We start from the raw sequence: 16,351 nt of genomic DNA, 5'->3' as shown, positions 1-16,351 counted from the left end.
TCCTTTCTTTCTTATTGGCTTGCCCAACCCTCCCCCGCCCCTCCGGCTTTTCTCCGCGTAGGTTATTGGACGGAGAAGGGCGTCGGAGAGCATCGCACCGACATCTCATTGGAAGGCGAGTGGGCTCTTGAAAGCGTCGTGATTGGTGGGCCTTCTTCGGGCAAGGCGCGAGGATAGCCCGCGAGGAAAAGGGGCGGGACGTGGGTGGGTTGAGGGCCACCCCCTTTGGCGTCACGTGGGTACGGAAAAGAAATGGCGGTCCAAAGTGGGGCTCCTCGCTCTCTTCTGCGAACGACTGTGCGGACTTTTTCCCACAGTCGAGCTGCAGCCGCTTCGGGGACCGCCGAGCAGTTGGCGGAGAAACTGCGGGCGCAGAAGAAGCTAAAACCGGCCGTGGAGGTGAGTCTGTTGGTTTGGCTGTGGGAATCATGGGGGGGGGGGTGGATTTTCTCGGCATGCACCACGGAGAAACTACATATCCCAGCGTGCTTTGGGGGATAGAACTCTTGGCAAACTAAGCGAATTGCGGGGGGGGGGGCTCCCAACCATGTGCCGCTGCGGCGATGGAAGTTTTGTGATGTGCAAAATGCTAGAAGGCTTTGTTAATCAAGATGCAGGAGTAATGACGTGTGTTACCCTCCCTCTTCATTCTGAAGGACTCTTTTGTATAGATAGTTTATAGACACACTTTGACCAGAAAGTGATCTGATGTGGCTCTGGACAGATGTGACTATCCTTCCTATTCAGACTATTTCTTCTCTGCCCGCCATCCTGTAGCTTTCCAATCAGATAGTTTATATTTATATCACCCAGATAAGCAGAGATTAGCACCAAGATTATCACCAGACAAACGATCAAGCAGTAAACAATACCCTAATCAAGGAACTACCAGAGGGAAAAAATAAAACAAAACAAAACCCCCATCCCCACCAACACTGGCAGGGCATAACACTGTATATAAACAGAGAGTAAACCCCACTCCATTCTAGCACTGAACATGTTACCTATCCAGGTAACAAAATGTTTGCAAGAAAACAACCAAGCTCAGAGAACCCCAAGGACTCCACAGAATATTTATATTTTAGGCTACCCTGGATCTAAAAGTGTTTGCATCAAGGCAAACTACATTGATCTCAAAATACTTACTTTTGAAGAAGCATGGCTGGAGTATAATTCTGTTTCGCTGTATGGTTTTGTTCCATCAAGTTTATTTGAATCTACCTCTGAATGAGCTGAGCAAACTCAGGGAGGCAGTGAAGGACAGGAAGGCCTGGCGCAATATAGTTCATGGGGTCACAAAGAATCAGACACGACTTAATGACTGAACAACAACAACAACCTCTGAATGGCAATTAGAAGATTCCCCAGCCTTGGAAAAGCAGACTTTTTAGCAAAGAACGTGAAAGAACTGTCTGCTGTGTCTCTCTTTCTCTGCTATATCTTGTTGGAATGGACAGTTGCAAAAGGGTCAGAAGAAGGAGCGGTATAATATTTCTGGTTTTCACCATAGGTGAAAAAAAACTACGGAATTATTCTGGGTAGGAAAATGCCTAGATGGGAAATGATTAAGCTATCTTATCATTTTCCCTATAGCACCTCCACATAAATTTTCACCCTTCCAAAAAAGCAAAGTTTTTGGATTTTCTATGTAGCATCTTGTTTGGCACTTTGTAGTTTATGCTTTGTTATATGTTGTGGCTACCAAAGCTATGCAATAAAGAGATTGACTAACTACCTGATTTGGTCTTCATTGACTTTTCAAAGATTCCAAAAGACCGAGTACTGAGGCGAGTGCAAGAATATGTTCAGCAGACTCGATGCTTCCAGCAGCTCCATCCTAACGTCATAGCCAAGGTACTCAAAAAGGGGATCCTCTATCAGAACAAAGAGATTGTAGTAATAAACAAGCCTTATGGACTTCCAGTCCACGGTAAGAGTAATTTAATGCTGATTCTCTTGCAATGCTAATAAAAGTTTATTAGACTAGGTTGGAAATAAAGGTCCTATTGAGAAGCCAAATGGTTTTGCATCTGTTTCTGAGGCTGTATAGGAATTCATCCTATGGAACTGGATCTTATTTTCCTTTCAGAACATAGTTTGAGACAGCATAGCACTTCCTAGTTACGTATGTGGCATTGAGGCTTTATACTATAGATTCTGTAGCCCTCTAGGCAAACACTGCTGTCAGGTTTTTTGTATTCTGCATACACTGGTATTAAAACCAATAAAAATAACCTGGGCTTCATCATCTGCCTGAGCATCTATTTCTCAAATGGAAAACTAGACACTGCAGAGGCAGCAGCAAGAACACCCAACATTCAGATTACACTGATATTCAAATGTTTTCCCAAGTAGCTCAACAGTCATAAAAAAAATATGTATTTCAAGAAATTGGTCCAACGAGTTTTGATATTTGCAAATTTGGGAATGTTGTAGCTTTAATAAAAAAAAAAAATAGCTTTGGAAATTATGTGATTTGTGTTAAGCCATAAAATAGTTTGGTTTAGCTCAGTGGAATATACAGTTACAAGAAAAAGTATGTGAACCTTTTGGAATTTCATGGTGTTCTGCATTAATTTATCATAAAACGTGATCTGACTGTAGTCAAGAGTATTGACAAATATAATGTGCCTAAAATAATAACACAAAAACAATTCTGATCCTTCATGTCTTTATTGAACACACTCATTCAACATTCAAAATGCTAGTGGAAAAAGTAAGTGAACCCTTGGAATCAATATCTGGTTGACACCCCACCCCACCCCTTGGCAGCAATAACCTCACCAGGCACTTCCTGTAGCTGTGGATCAGACCTGCACATCGTTCAGGAGGGATTTTAGCCCATTCTTCCTGGCAGAACTGCTTTAGCTCTGTCATATTCTTTGGACATTTCATGTGTATGGCTCTCTTCAAGTCATTCCATAGCATCTCTATTGGGTTGAGGTCTGGGCTCTGACTTGGCTACTCCAAAAGGCGGCTTTTTTTCTGAAGCCATTCTGTTGTGGACTTGCTCCGGTGTTTTGGATCATTGTCCTGTTGCATCACCCAACTTCTACAGAGTTTCAGCTGACGTATGGACATTCTCACATCTTGAAGAATTTTTTGATACACTTGGGAATTCATCTTCCCCTCAATGACTGCAAGCTGGCCAGGCCCCGATGCAGCAAAGCAGGCCCAAATCATGATGTTTCCTCCACCATACTTTATGGTTGGGATGATGTTTTCATGATGATATGCAGTGCCCTTTTTACGCCAAATGTAGTGCTGCATGTTCTTTCCAAATAGTTCAATCTTTGTTTCATCAGTCCACAAAACATTTTGCCAATACCGCTGTGGAGTGTCAGTGTGCTCTTTCACAAACTTCAGGCGTGCAGCAATGTTCTTTGTAGTAAGCAGCAGCTTCCTTCATGGTGTCCTGCCATAGACACCCTGCTTGTTCAATGTTTTACGTACTATAGACTCATGAACACAGATGTTAGCCAGTTCCAATGATGCCTTCAAATCTTTGGCTATCACTTGGGGTTGTTTCTTTACCTCATTGATGAGTCTTTGTTGTGCTCTTGGGGTCATTTTGACTGGGTGCCCACTTCTTGGTAGAGTAGCCACAGTCCCAAAGTGTCTCCATTTGTAGATCGTTTGCCTAACTGTAGACTGGTGAATTTCTAAGGTCTTTGAAATCACTTGGTAACCCTTTCCAGCTTTATGTAAATCAACAATTATTGATTGTAGATCCTCTGAAAGCTCTTTTTGGTGAGATATGGCTCACATAAGTGTATTCTTGTGCGGAGCAAACTCAAAAAGTTTGAGTGGTTTTTATCAGTCAACATGGCTCTAGTCCACACTTCCAAACTCATTTTCTTAACAAGACTCCAGGTATGCTAACACCTGACTCCAATTAGCTTTTTTGAGGTCAACTCAAGGGTTTACCTACTTTTTCCACTAACACTATGAGGTTTTTATGGTTGTTCTCAATAAAGACACGAAGGATCAGAATTGTTTTTGTGTTATTATTTTAGACACATTATATTTGTCAATACCCTTGACTTAGATGACGGTCAGATCACATTTTATGACAAATTAATGCAGAACACCATGAAATTCCAAAAGGTTCATATACTTTTTCTTGCAACTGTATGAACCTAACAATTATTTGAAAGTCAGGGTTTATACCTTTGCATTATAGGTCAACCTAGTCTGTCTCTGCTTCACAGGTGGCCCTAAGGTGAAGACATGCATTACAGATGTGCTGCCAGTACTGGCAAAGATGTTGGATGGCATGAAAGCTGAACCTCTGCATTTATGTCATCGGCTGGACAAAGAAACTACAGGAGTAATGGTCTTGGCAAAGGATGAGGTGATTGCAAGCCAGGTCCAAAAGATGTTCAGGACCCGTCAGGTGGAGAAGAAATACTGGTAGGAGAAATCTTACTAATTATGAGTAAGTTTTTTTCTCATTGATAAGAACCAAGAATCTACTAAGGACTGCAGTTCTGCAGTGCCAGTTATAAGGAGAACCCAGCAGCCCTTGAGTGTTGATTACCATTGGAGAGGGCTGAAATCCCTCCCTGTTCTTTTCATAGGGCAATTTGTGTTGGAAAACCAGAGCCGGAAGAGGGGCTGGTGGACATTCCCATTGTGGAGAAAGAAGTGGAGAGCCACCAGTCACATTTCAAAGTGAGTATTCTTGGCAGTGGAGACTTGGCAATTCTGGCCACAGCATTCCACTTGGAGACCTTTGTTGTAGTCTCTGTTACCTCATAGCACTGAGGCAGATTTAGGACTAACAACCCTCAAATTAGGAAATTCAGTACAGTTGGAGTATGTTCACTGACATAGATAGCAGTTCTTGAAAGAAATGCTGTACAACTTTTAAGCATTTTCAAGACAATATTGTACTGTAGTTGCTCTGTCATAGGTTGTGGGGTGTTTTGTTTTGGGGGGAGTTGGTGCCTTCAGGTCAGTCTTGACTCCTAGCAACTGCCTGGACAAGTCCTTGCAGTCTTCTAGATAATATTTTCGGAAGTGGTTTGCCATGGCCTCCTTCCTAGGGCTGAGTGTGTGTGACTGGTCCAAGGTCACCCAGCTGGCATCATGCCTAAAGTAGGAATAGAACTCACAGTCTCCTAGTTTCTAGTCTGGTGCCTTTGACCACTACACCAAACTGGCTTTCCTGTTATATTTTTGATCTGGTGGGCACATTTGGAATTTAGAGCAAGTAATGTCCCCTAAAGGGTCCACATCTGTTCCTGCTCTGGCTACAAGCCGTATCTACAATACCCAAATAAAATAGAGTTGTAAGTGTGGATGTTCTGGGCTACTAGCTGAGAAATTCAATAGTTTTCTTTTCTCCACTCTATGCAAACTATTAATCTTCTTCATTTTTGTTCTGTTGGCTTTTTGGATATTATTAAGAGTTGATTTTGAGTCCTGTGCATCTTTGACTTAGTTGACACTTGCACCAAATTATCGTGTATCGCAAGAAGACAGAAAGTTGCACAAAGTGCGCCGGAACAAAGATGCTCATGTGGCAGTGACCCGATATCGTGTGCTGAGTAACTGGTCTACTTGTTCCCTCCTTGAATTGGAACCAGTCACAGGTAAGAATTTGCATATCCCTTTCTTTGTTGTTTCTCATTGCCAATCCTGTTCTGTAATATTTGCTGTTAAGAAATATAAGATCAACCCCCACAGCTTCCCTGGGCATCTGAGAACATGATTTTTTTTATCTTGTCGCTTGTTCCTTCCACTGAATCTAAATGAAGTACTATCAGATAGAAGCCTTTATTATTATTTTTTTATTTATCCAATATAATAGAACATCTACACCATTAGAACAATAAGTAATAAAATGATAGGTACTGCAAACACATTAAGGAATTATATGGGAGAAGAACAGTAAAATAAGAAAATATAAAGGCTATTTTCCTAATATGATACAACGCTTAAGGTCAAAGCTAATAGCAAAAGTGCCTGGTAGAAGAGTGCAGTATACCTGATATATCCCTTTAGGGAAGACATTGCACAAGACATTGTACTATTAAGCCATTGAGATCTCTCTCAGTGCCTACTAAAGTTTGGATATCTAGCTGCTTTAACCAAGCAAAGCTCAATTGCCTCAAGGTAAATTGCATATGAAAGTCATTCTATATAACTTATGACCAAAACCAACGAAGCAAGTATACTTGATGGTTATGCCTCGTATTTCCTCCCATACTTTGTTCATTATACAGGAGTGAAGCACCAGCTTAGAGTCCACGTGGCTTATGGTTTAGGTTGCCCAGTCCTTGGGGATCACAAGTATTCTCACTGGAACAAACTAGCACCACAGGTAAGAGGGGTATTAAGAAAAACGTTGATGGATATGGCCGTGAGCTAAAATCCAGGAAGATGGTAGGGTGAAATGGGGAGGCAGAAGAGTCAGTAGGATTCCAAAATAATATTTTGTTGGATTCAACATAATTGGAAATGCAAGACGGATCATTGTTTTTTTGCTTTTTATATACATATAGAAGCTGTCTCTGGGTACACTGAAGAAACTTGGTTTGGAACAAGCCAAAGCCCGTTACCTCCCTCTCCATCTGCATGCCTGTGAGCTCACCTTGCCTGAAATAAACGGCAACGGGGAGCAGAAAATCCACTTGTTCTGCAAGCCGCCCATCTTCTTCAAGCGCTCCTTAAAACGGCTAAAACTAGAATTTCCTGAATCAGAAAAAAAATGAACTAAGAGTGATTAGGTATGCTACTTTGTTGATGGAACTCCTTTTCCTGAAGCCATGTGAGGGTCCCATGAAAGGTAAAGCACCTGGAGCCTGATGCTCCTAGGTGTGAAATCACAACATGTGCATCTCTCAGAAGCTTGCAGCCCTTCAGAGGAAACCCTCCTGCCTGGCAGCTGAAAACAGAACTGAGGAACGGCCATAAGTCTCCCAGGGCCTGTATGATGGGTTTCAGATGAAGCTGGGACATTTGGAAGGATTCGGCAGCTTATATGACCTGCTCCAACTGGAATAACAGTTAATTGGGCACATTTTTTCAGTATTTGGGAGTCAACGTGTATCTGACATCAGCCAGACAGAGTTAGCTATTCTGCCTAAATAAAGGATGTGGCCTGTGCTGAGTGAATATGATCTAATTGGAGCAGAGATATTGGGGAGAGGAGAGGAACACTCAGAAGTACCTTATGCTTGGGACATCTCTTAACATCTAAGAGATTGAGCTATGGATTGGGGAGTTCTTGGTTCACATCTAATGTCTGTCATGAGCTTGGAGGACAGCCTTAGAAAAGTCAGTCACAACTTTCTCTCCCACCTACAGCAGCACTAGCATACAAAGCTGCTTTATCCGAAGTCTGACAATTGATCTACTGTCTAACCCAGTGTTATCGGTGCTGAATGGCAGCTGTTTGTCAGCTGTGACTGGGGAGGCCAAGGATTGAACACACTTTCTGCATGCAAACTCTGTTCTTCCACTGAGTTACATCAGTTATTTCCCTAATGCTAGAAGTATCTTACACAGGCCTCATGAAGATTGCAGATAAATAGCCTACACAAAATATCTTACATATTCTCAAATATTAATAGGTATTACAAGGCTTTAATGCATCACTGAAGGCTGTAGGTTTCTTTTGTCCTTTCAGTTTCCAGGTACAACAGCCAATCTTATTTTGCTTTCATGGATTTTTCTGGCTATCACATTCCCTAAACCAAGGGAGCAGAACTTCCATTAGCACTTGGGCCCCACTAGACTCTGTGTGCCAGGTTGAAGGCTCCATGCTGAAAATGGACAAGGCCAGGACCTATTCTGGGAAGATGTTTTAAGAGGTGAACAGGTTTGCTACTTGCTGGCAAGTCTTCATGAACATATTTTGCCTGGTAAAACCCTTCAAATCCACCCCTTCAAAAAAATCATATGCTTTAAAGTATGGTGGATTTTTTTCTTTTGCATTATGTGAATGCCAATGGGCCATGCTCCCCCTGTGTTCCCTGCTAGAGCTTTTATTTTTTAAGCAAAACATCAGCTGATTTGGCTATCTGTAGTATGAACATACATTGAAAATAGGAAGTAGCTCATTGAAACAATGAATAAAGAACCTAGAGACTGGCTGATGAGTTATTTCTGATATCTTTTTGATTCCCACATTTTCCCATGTATTACTTTTTGGCATAATATACCATGTTATGTATAAGCTGCCTTTCTGAACGTAGCATTACAAAAACTTCAACCTTCCATCCTATTTGCTTTCAGCTACCCCTCATTTTTTTTCTAGTGAAGAGGGGACCACAGTAGAATGGTGGTATTTAGAGTTACAAATCTAGGGAAATAAGATAACTTTCAAGTTCCATTACTTAATCTCATGGCTGCTAGCTAGCAGAACTGTAAAGGGTATTTTTATTACAGGAATTCTGAAATGCGGAATGATAATTTTATTTATTTATTTATTTACAGTAGAGTCTCGCTTATCCGACTTAAACGGGCCGGCCGAGCGTCAGATAAGCAAAAATGTTGGATAACACACAGTAACGAATGAGTGCGGTAAAAAAAAAAAACCGATCCGCTACGCCTGTTGCAATCGATTTTTGCGTTGTGGCGCCACCGTCAGGAGCAACAAGAAAGTACACTCACACTTGCAAACAAGCAGCACACTTTTCTCATCGTCGATTTATGCATGTTTTTTTTAGGGGCGTCAGATAAGACGGAATGTCGGATAAGCGAAGGTCGGTTAAACGAGACTCTACTGTATTTATATTTCAAATTTGTCACCGCCCATCTCACTGCAGAGTGACTATGGATGGTTTACAGTAAAAGCAATAAACATTAAGTAAAACAGATAAAAATTAATTAAAATAATTGCACAATATTGGGGAATACCAAATTTCATAGGCATTAGCTACTCTCAAAATGAGTAAGTTTTTTTAGGTTCCCAGTGTCTTAAAAAATGTTAAGTAAGAACCAAAGTCTTTTTGTATAGGTACCCATTCTTAATTCTAAAGGATGGCCTTGAATATATCCAGTAGCAGTAATAATAAGATTTTGCTCAGGTCTTCTATAAAGTGATCTCACATTAAAGTCATTAAAATAATTTTGAATGGTTCTTACAAATACTGGATTAATGCATTCTGCTTGATTGCATTTCTGAAAAAATATTTTGAAGTCCACTAAAGAAACTTTGTTAAAGGATTAGCACAATATATAAATCAGAAGTATTTCAGGGGGAAATAGGATACAATACTGATTTATGTGTAAAGGAAGTTGTTCAGTTTGATTGAGGGACATAGGGAGAAGGGAAGAAAAACGCTATGCAATTCTTGAAATTTCAGAATCATTTGGCTTTATAGCAAATAGGGAAGAAAGCATTGCAGACTCGCTTCACTAAGCCACAGAAATAATATTCTTAGGTGTTCTGAGTGGATTTCTATCTCCTACTATCCCCTTTGAAAATCTGAGCTGTTGGCCAGCCATTTTGATATCCACCCCTGAAGGTTTCTGGATCTGAAAATCAAATACACAAGCCTACCTCCTTACCAGTGGTTGCTGGAAATAACATCTGCTTATGAAAGAGGGAGATAAAACCACAGGACCCAGCCTTACCATGCTAAGCCTGTGGCCGGCCAAAAACAGTGGAGCCCTTACCAATCACAGCATACTCCAGTAAACTGCTCTATTTCTGGGCTGAGGGTAGTTGCAGAGAACAGGTCGCCTTGTAATTATCATTTTGTTTAGCAAACAGCCAAGGCGGTCATTTACAACTGTCTGATGCTTAATTCCCCATGGAGAAAACTTAAGCGTACATTGTCAAGCCACCTCCTGCTTCAGATGTTGCTGAGCACTTGTAGAAGCCATAGCTGTCTCTTGTCTTCTGTGTGCACACTTGGCCCCTTTAGTACAGAACCATGTCGATTGCATACACGGCTGGCAATTACATGCTCTCAGATGCATTGCTTCCAGATCCAAGCGGCTCCAGAGCAAAAAGACTTCACTTGGAGCTGCCGTGTGACCGCATCATGAAGTTTGTCACCGTGGGGCTGCCGCTGTTTTTGGTCTCTCTCATGTTTGCACAGGAATTTTCCACTGGTATGTCAATTTATTATTCTTTAAAGCAGGGGGTAGGGGGCCACAATGTTGTTTCTTGAGGACTCCTTCCAAAGAGCTGAGGAGACACGGCCAGTGATATGGTGATGCCAGCAGAGGGGGCAAGGACAAAATTTTCAGCCTTTTTTAATGCGTTTAATGCAAGCTGAGTACGTTGATTTGAAATACACTTTGATATTTGAGTTTAGCATTTGCAAAGTCAATATCGTAGTTTTGTATTTGAAACCTTGAATTGGCCTCTCTGAATTCACTGGGACTCCAATACGGGGCGGAACTATAAAGCACTCACATTCAAACCACACCTTAAGCTCAAAGTAGATTTCACATTTTATATATGAAATTGTAAGGTGTGGTTTGAATGTGAGTGGCAACACTGGAAATTTTACCTTAGTACACAGTGATTAAGAAAACATGTTGATCTTCAGCCTGAGTGATGCTTCCATATAGGCAAAATTAGATATTTTAGAGTCAGACTGTTAAAAATCATTCCCTATGCAGTGTTACATTGCAGGACATAATAGCTGATTGCAGTTGTTCTTCAACCAGGGGCTCTCCAGCCAAGAAGGGGAGTTCTGGGTTGGCAGTCCCAACAGATCTGGAGAACACCAAGTTGGAATAGCCTGGGGAGATCCAGCTTCAAATTTCCACCCAGCCATGAAGCTCACTGGCTGGCCGTGAAACAACCACTGCTGTCTTTCAGTGACACCTTTGTGATGCAAAAGGTTGTGATGCAAAGACTGAATCCTCATATGTGTATCTTGAGTTCCTTAAACACAGAGAAACATATCCAAATGTTTCTTTCTCCGAATAAGTCCCATTAAGTTCTGTAGCTGCAATTCAAGGTATTTTTCCTTGGAAGCAAGCCCCATTAAACACAGTAAAGTTTCATTCTGAATAACCAGCACTGCGCTGAATAAGAGAGGATACAAAAGTACCCATTCCAGGAGAAGCACAGTGTCTCAGTTGATAGTGTGTGCCAAAAACAGGATCATCTGTGTGTGGCTTTGCAGTTAAATGAGGTTTCATGGCTGCAGTTCACAGCCTGCCTCAGGAATTTACTTCTGGGAAAGAATGCCTATGTGAGGTTTAGTTGATCCAGATGGGATAAACAAAACTTATTTCTCCCTTGGGCTTGCCTCAAAGCTTGTAAAATGTTTTTAGGGATTCTTGATTTATTTATTTTTAGCACATCCAGCCTACAGAGATGATGAACAGAAAAAGTTTAGGACAACCACCAGTGACAGCATAATGGGCCCCTTGTCCTAATTAGTAAAAAAATGGGGAGCAGTTTGACCATGAATGTTGGCTTGGAGAGAGTAAGGTTGGGCACAGGTCTCATCTGGATTGATACAAAGGCCATCCTTGCTGGAGGTGGTTCAAAACACAGCAGAGAAGCTCTGTTTTGCTATAGTAGAGGAAGCTGATGGACGTTGCAGTACTGGAAATGAAGGTGGAGATGAACACAGCTCCCTTTCTCTGTTCTTATAATAGGATCCCAGATCAGTTGCTTCTCTCCTAGCAACTTCACAGCCGAACAATCTGATTTTGCTGATGCCGTGTGCTGGGACTCCTTGCTTCGCTATGATCCTGAAACTGCAGGAGATGCTGCATCCAAATCCCTCTGGGTCTTCAAGGTATTGGGGTGGAGAAGAACACCATCTGTAACTCTTGGTTGTATGCAATCTAGAGCCCAGGGCATAATCTGCAGTGTCCTACCCTTCAGCTGACCACAGTAGTCTCTTCTAGGAGTTTTTCTTTCTCATTCTCTTCTAGGTTTTCCCATATTCTTTGCTGGTCATTGCAGTGGCCATGTATCTGCCTTATCTGCTGTGGAAGTATGCAGCTGCCCCCTCACTTCACTGCGATTTGCTCTTCATCATTGATGAGCTAGATAAATCCTACAATCGTTCCATCCGCTTGGTGCAATACATGGTGGACCTTCAGCACACGGAGAAGGATCCAGATGATTTTTGGGAGGAGTTTGACCTGTAAGTGATAGATGTGTGATTTGCTTGCTAAAGGACCCAATTTCCATTCCCAGTATTTTCACTTGATAATAACAGGTAACAAGAGATGGGGGAAAGGCCAGGGAAGCATTACATTGTGAATTTCTCCCTGCACCCCTATATAGCAGTGCTTATTCTTGGGGTTATTCACATGGAAAAGTAGCATGTCACACAGAAGTTCTAGTTTATTCTTATTTTTCTCTTTTTTCCCCCAAGGGCTCGCAGTGAGCGGTACTTTGAGTTCCCTCTCCTGGAGAGGTACCTGACTTCCAAGCAACGTTCCCATTACTTGATTGTCATTTATGTATTGAGGAACCTCTTCCTCCTCTTTCTTCTTGCTGTCAGCTGCCTCTATCTTGGATACTGTCATGTTCAGGTGTTTTTTCAAGACAAATTCAGATGCTCAATCAAGGCAGGGCTCCTAGGAGAAGAACCTGGTGTTCCAGATTGGATTTCTTGCAAGTTAGTTTTCTTCTCAGTTTTCCAAGTTACAAGCATCTGTCTTGGGTGTGTGTACATCCTTCTGGGCCCTGTTGTCCTCTACCACCTGCTTCAGCTGTGTCAGTGGGACAAGCGGCTTCTGTCCATTTATGAAATGCTGCCAGCATTTGATCTTCTCAGTAAGAAAATGCTGACTTGCCCATTTAATGATCTCAACATCATCTTGCTCTTCCTGCGGGCCAACATCTCAGAGGTCAAATCTTTCAGTAGACTGAGTGTACTGTGTACTCTGAAGGACATTTCACCCAACAAAGAAAACATAGACACAGTTGTAGATTTTATGACTCTCTTTGCTGGCTTGGAGCTAGCAAAGCCAAAGCGTCATTCCAATGCCAATGAGAATTTGCTTCATCCTGACAATGAAATTGGTAAGTAACACCAACTGAAAGCTGTGCTGAAATCTTGTTTCTCAGGGTTTTTTTTTTAAATGTCTAAAACATATTTCTGCTATTCTAGTTCATTCTCAAGGTGTATGCTTTTGATTATATATCTGAATCTCTTTTGTTGCAAGGAAACAGAAGGTAACCATGTAAATTGTTGCTCCCCTACTTTGCAGCCTCCCTGGCTGCTCCCTTCCAGATCTGCAAAAATCTCCATTGCAGAAGTTCCTTCATGGTGTCTTTGGAATAAAATAAAAGCTTGGGAAGGAAGGAGGCTGAAAGCCACTAGAGAAATGACTATATATGACTCATAATGCAAAAACATTATTTTGCCATTTCATAACTAAATTGTACACGAAAGCCCTGCATCTCCATCTAGAGACCTTCACCAAAATGTCTCTACCGGAGGAAAAAAGGAGAGGAAGTTTATTTTCCAAAAGATTAAATGAGAATCTAAGGTTCAGTTCCTGTCTATATCTAGTTCAGTTCCTGAACTATCACTTAGTTCAGAAAAGTTAAGAGACCAAGTCCATTTTAAGAAAAACAAATAGTATGTTTTATTCCAAAAGTATTTTGGATTGTAATCTCTTTTCAGGGAACACTCTAAAGTATAGTAGATATGATCAGAGCACACACATTTTCTTGGTCAAGGGTTCCTCTTGACCTTTGAGATAACTCTCCAAAAGTAGAGATGGGACTAGACAAAATAGTATTTTATCTTTATTTGAATTACAAATTGTATCTTTTCATTTCTTCTGTCCTATTAAAAAGTCCATGTTGGTAACAATGTTGAGGTGACAAAGAAGTGCACTGATGGCTTTTGGATGCCACTGCAATCTGAGGTTGTGCATTTTTAATATAAACCAAGGTGTTATTTTAATCAACAGCTGTTGTCATCGGATAGGCCTCATAAGTCCTCCTACTTTTGTGGAATTCTGGGAATTTTCTTTCCTTGGAAGGGGAGAGGGGAATCCTATGCAATAACATTCCATAACTCCAAGGGGAAAAGTCATTTTCCTTTCCCAAAAGCCACAAAGTTTATGCTTATTTGCTCTCCCATTGAAGGGGGAAAAATTTACCACTCCCTTCTACCAGGAAAAAAAGTTGAATAGTGGTAGCATTTCTCAAGCCTTTTGAGCTCCATGCCTGAACATCTCCATTGCTTCTCAGGAATTCACCATAAGGGAATCTGTATTACTGTTATATACTACCTGCATGTAAAACACAGCAGTGTGTGAATTGCAGGATCTTCAGTTCTGAGGCCAATGTAAAATGAGACCCACCATGCTTTTTCTAAATACAGACGCTTGAGAACTGTGCTGATCTTGGCCTTTGGCATGCTCTGCCCTATGAGTCTGCTCTCACCTGCTCACGGGAGAAAATCTTACAGAAAATGCTATTTTTCTTGCACTTGTACATTTTTGAGGAGATGAGCAGCTAGATGATGTCTGCTGTTCAGTTGACTGTCCCTATGGGTAAGGAAATTCTCAGTTCCACGAAACCGATGATTTTCCAGGATTGAGGAAAGGTAGTCTGCGCAGCTTTCCTCCAAGTGGGTTAGATGACAGCCTGGGGAGGTCATTGTGTCAGTTTAGGTCTTGGACTGATAGAGGGAAGACTGAGTTTCAAGTCAACACCTAATCATCAGAGCTTTCTGGGCCACATACTTTCAGTTCAATCCAGCTAACAGGGTTGTTGTTTATGGGGATGTCACTGGAGAAATGAATCTGATATATCCCACCTTCAACTCCTGGAGGAAAACAGTTCAAATGCCTGAATTACAACATCCAGTTCCCAGAACCTTCTGCCAGTCAAAGAACCGCTGCATCGTTTTAATACAGTTCTTTCTTTCTTTCTTATGCCAGACATGAAACCTGCCTTGGAATCCAAAGAAAACTAAGTCAGTCACGGGCCTGATGCAGCAGTAAGGAGCAGAAGAACTGGAACTGGTGAATAGCACTGAGCGTAGAAAAAGGCAACCAGTACTTTTCCTTCCTGTGTGTCCTTTTGGTCATCTTCTGTTTCTTTTTGTTGGGGCACTGTGTGTCCATGAACACTGCTTGTTTTCTGCTACTACATCCGTGGGTTTCACCCTTATAATAAATACGCAGGTCTCTTAATTGCAAGTTACACCTCTGCATGATTTTATAGCCTGACGTTCTTATAAGGCGAGATCGGTATTTTCTCGATGGTACCTGCCAGGCGAGGCTTCAACACCTCTGGCCCTGCAGATCTCTGCTACTTTCCAAAAGCTTTGGCCAGATACTTCATTTTAAAAGATATAATGTTGTATTTAACATACATGGACTTTTTTTATCTCACATTTTCTCCTCTGAAGTCACTGAGCAGTTTATATAAAAAAATTAAAACTCATGCATTTTTAAAATAGTGGGTGCACAACATCCATGGAGGTAACAGTTTGAAATACACATTAATTCCTTTAAACAGGAAAGTGAAGCTTAAAAGCTAGTTGAAACTGATGAGCTGAAACATCTTTCCAATTTTACACAACTTCAGATAACTGATTTAAGATTATATTCTTCAAACTTTGCACCATCATCATAAACACCAGTGGCTAGGTTCACAGATCTTTATTTATCCATTGTTTCTTGCATAAAACTACAATCAGCTAGATAAGCCCCCATTTTTAAAAAATGGTTAGTGTAAATAACACCCAAGCAAAGCCGAACAAGCCCCATGATCGCTTAAATACAACCAATGAACGAGGCTCTAGTACTCGCCTATTTGACTTGTCAGAGCTGTTCAGCAGGTTCAATTAAGAGCGAAGTATTCCAGAGGAAATTCTCTGGTCCTAAATTATTTATGGTTTTAAATATTAGGGGCTGCGGGTTTTGGCAAGGGAATGTAGTTGGTGCCCTCAATCAGTCCTGAGTCCTGGAGACTGCAGAGACTTCTCTCTGAAAATGTTTTCTTGGCATCATTTTTGGAAGTGGTTTGCCCTTGGCTTCTTCCCAGGGCTGACAGAGGGGGACTGGCCCAAGGTCACCCAGCTGGCTTTGTGCCTAAGATGGGACGAGAACTTGTGGTCTCCCAATTACTAGCCTGTGCCTTTAATTATGACACCAAACTGGCTTTCTTAATAAGACTAGCATTTTAAACTGATCCTGGAAAGAAACTAAGACAGAAATCAAATACATTTAAGAGTTAATGCTCTTCTCTTCAGCATTCAGTAACAGTATGGGTGTTATGTTTTGGATGGATAGTTTCCAAACTGTTTTTAAAGGCAGCCACATATGCAGATTGCTGCATAGGAATAGTGAATTATAGCAGGGGCAAGTAACACTAACAAGGAGGATCAGTCGTCTAGCAAATCCATTATAGGATCTCATGGGTAACTGGTGTGAACAGCCTTCA

At 41.4% G+C, this 16,351-nt stretch overlaps 2 protein-coding genes across 2 annotated transcripts; both read left to right on the top strand.

Annotated features, from left to right (window-relative positions):
* The first annotated feature begins 230 nt into the window (after positions 1-230).
* On the top strand, positions 231-8,108 carry RPUSD4 (RNA pseudouridine synthase D4). Its single transcript, XM_007431038.4, has 7 exons — positions 231-399; positions 1,765-1,930; positions 4,212-4,413; positions 4,581-4,674; positions 5,447-5,597; positions 6,231-6,328; positions 6,510-8,108. The coding sequence occupies exons 1-7, from the start codon at positions 253-255 to the stop codon at positions 6,717-6,719; spliced, it is 1,068 nt and encodes a 355-aa protein (XP_007431100.1). The 5' UTR covers positions 231-252; the 3' UTR covers positions 6,720-8,108.
* A 1,552-nt stretch (positions 8,109-9,660) lies between these two features.
* On the top strand, positions 9,661-14,976 carry PANX3 (pannexin 3). Its single transcript, XM_007431037.4, has 5 exons — positions 9,661-10,071; positions 11,581-11,723; positions 11,863-12,077; positions 12,312-12,964; positions 14,842-14,976. The coding sequence occupies exons 1-5, from the start codon at positions 9,891-9,893 to the stop codon at positions 14,874-14,876; spliced, it is 1,227 nt and encodes a 408-aa protein (XP_007431099.1). The 5' UTR covers positions 9,661-9,890; the 3' UTR covers positions 14,877-14,976.
* Positions 14,977-16,351: the final 1,375 nt, after the last annotated feature.

This window comes from Python bivittatus, unplaced genomic scaffold, assembly GCF_059951505.1.
Source record: "Python bivittatus isolate LINGU-HERP-01145 unplaced genomic scaffold, Pbiv_v1 ctg000320_np1212, whole genome shotgun sequence".
Classification (NCBI taxonomy): Eukaryota; Metazoa; Chordata; class Lepidosauria; order Squamata; family Pythonidae; genus Python; species Python bivittatus.
Note: the sequence above shows the minus strand (reverse complement) of the source record. Positions and strands in the feature narration are given on the sequence as shown.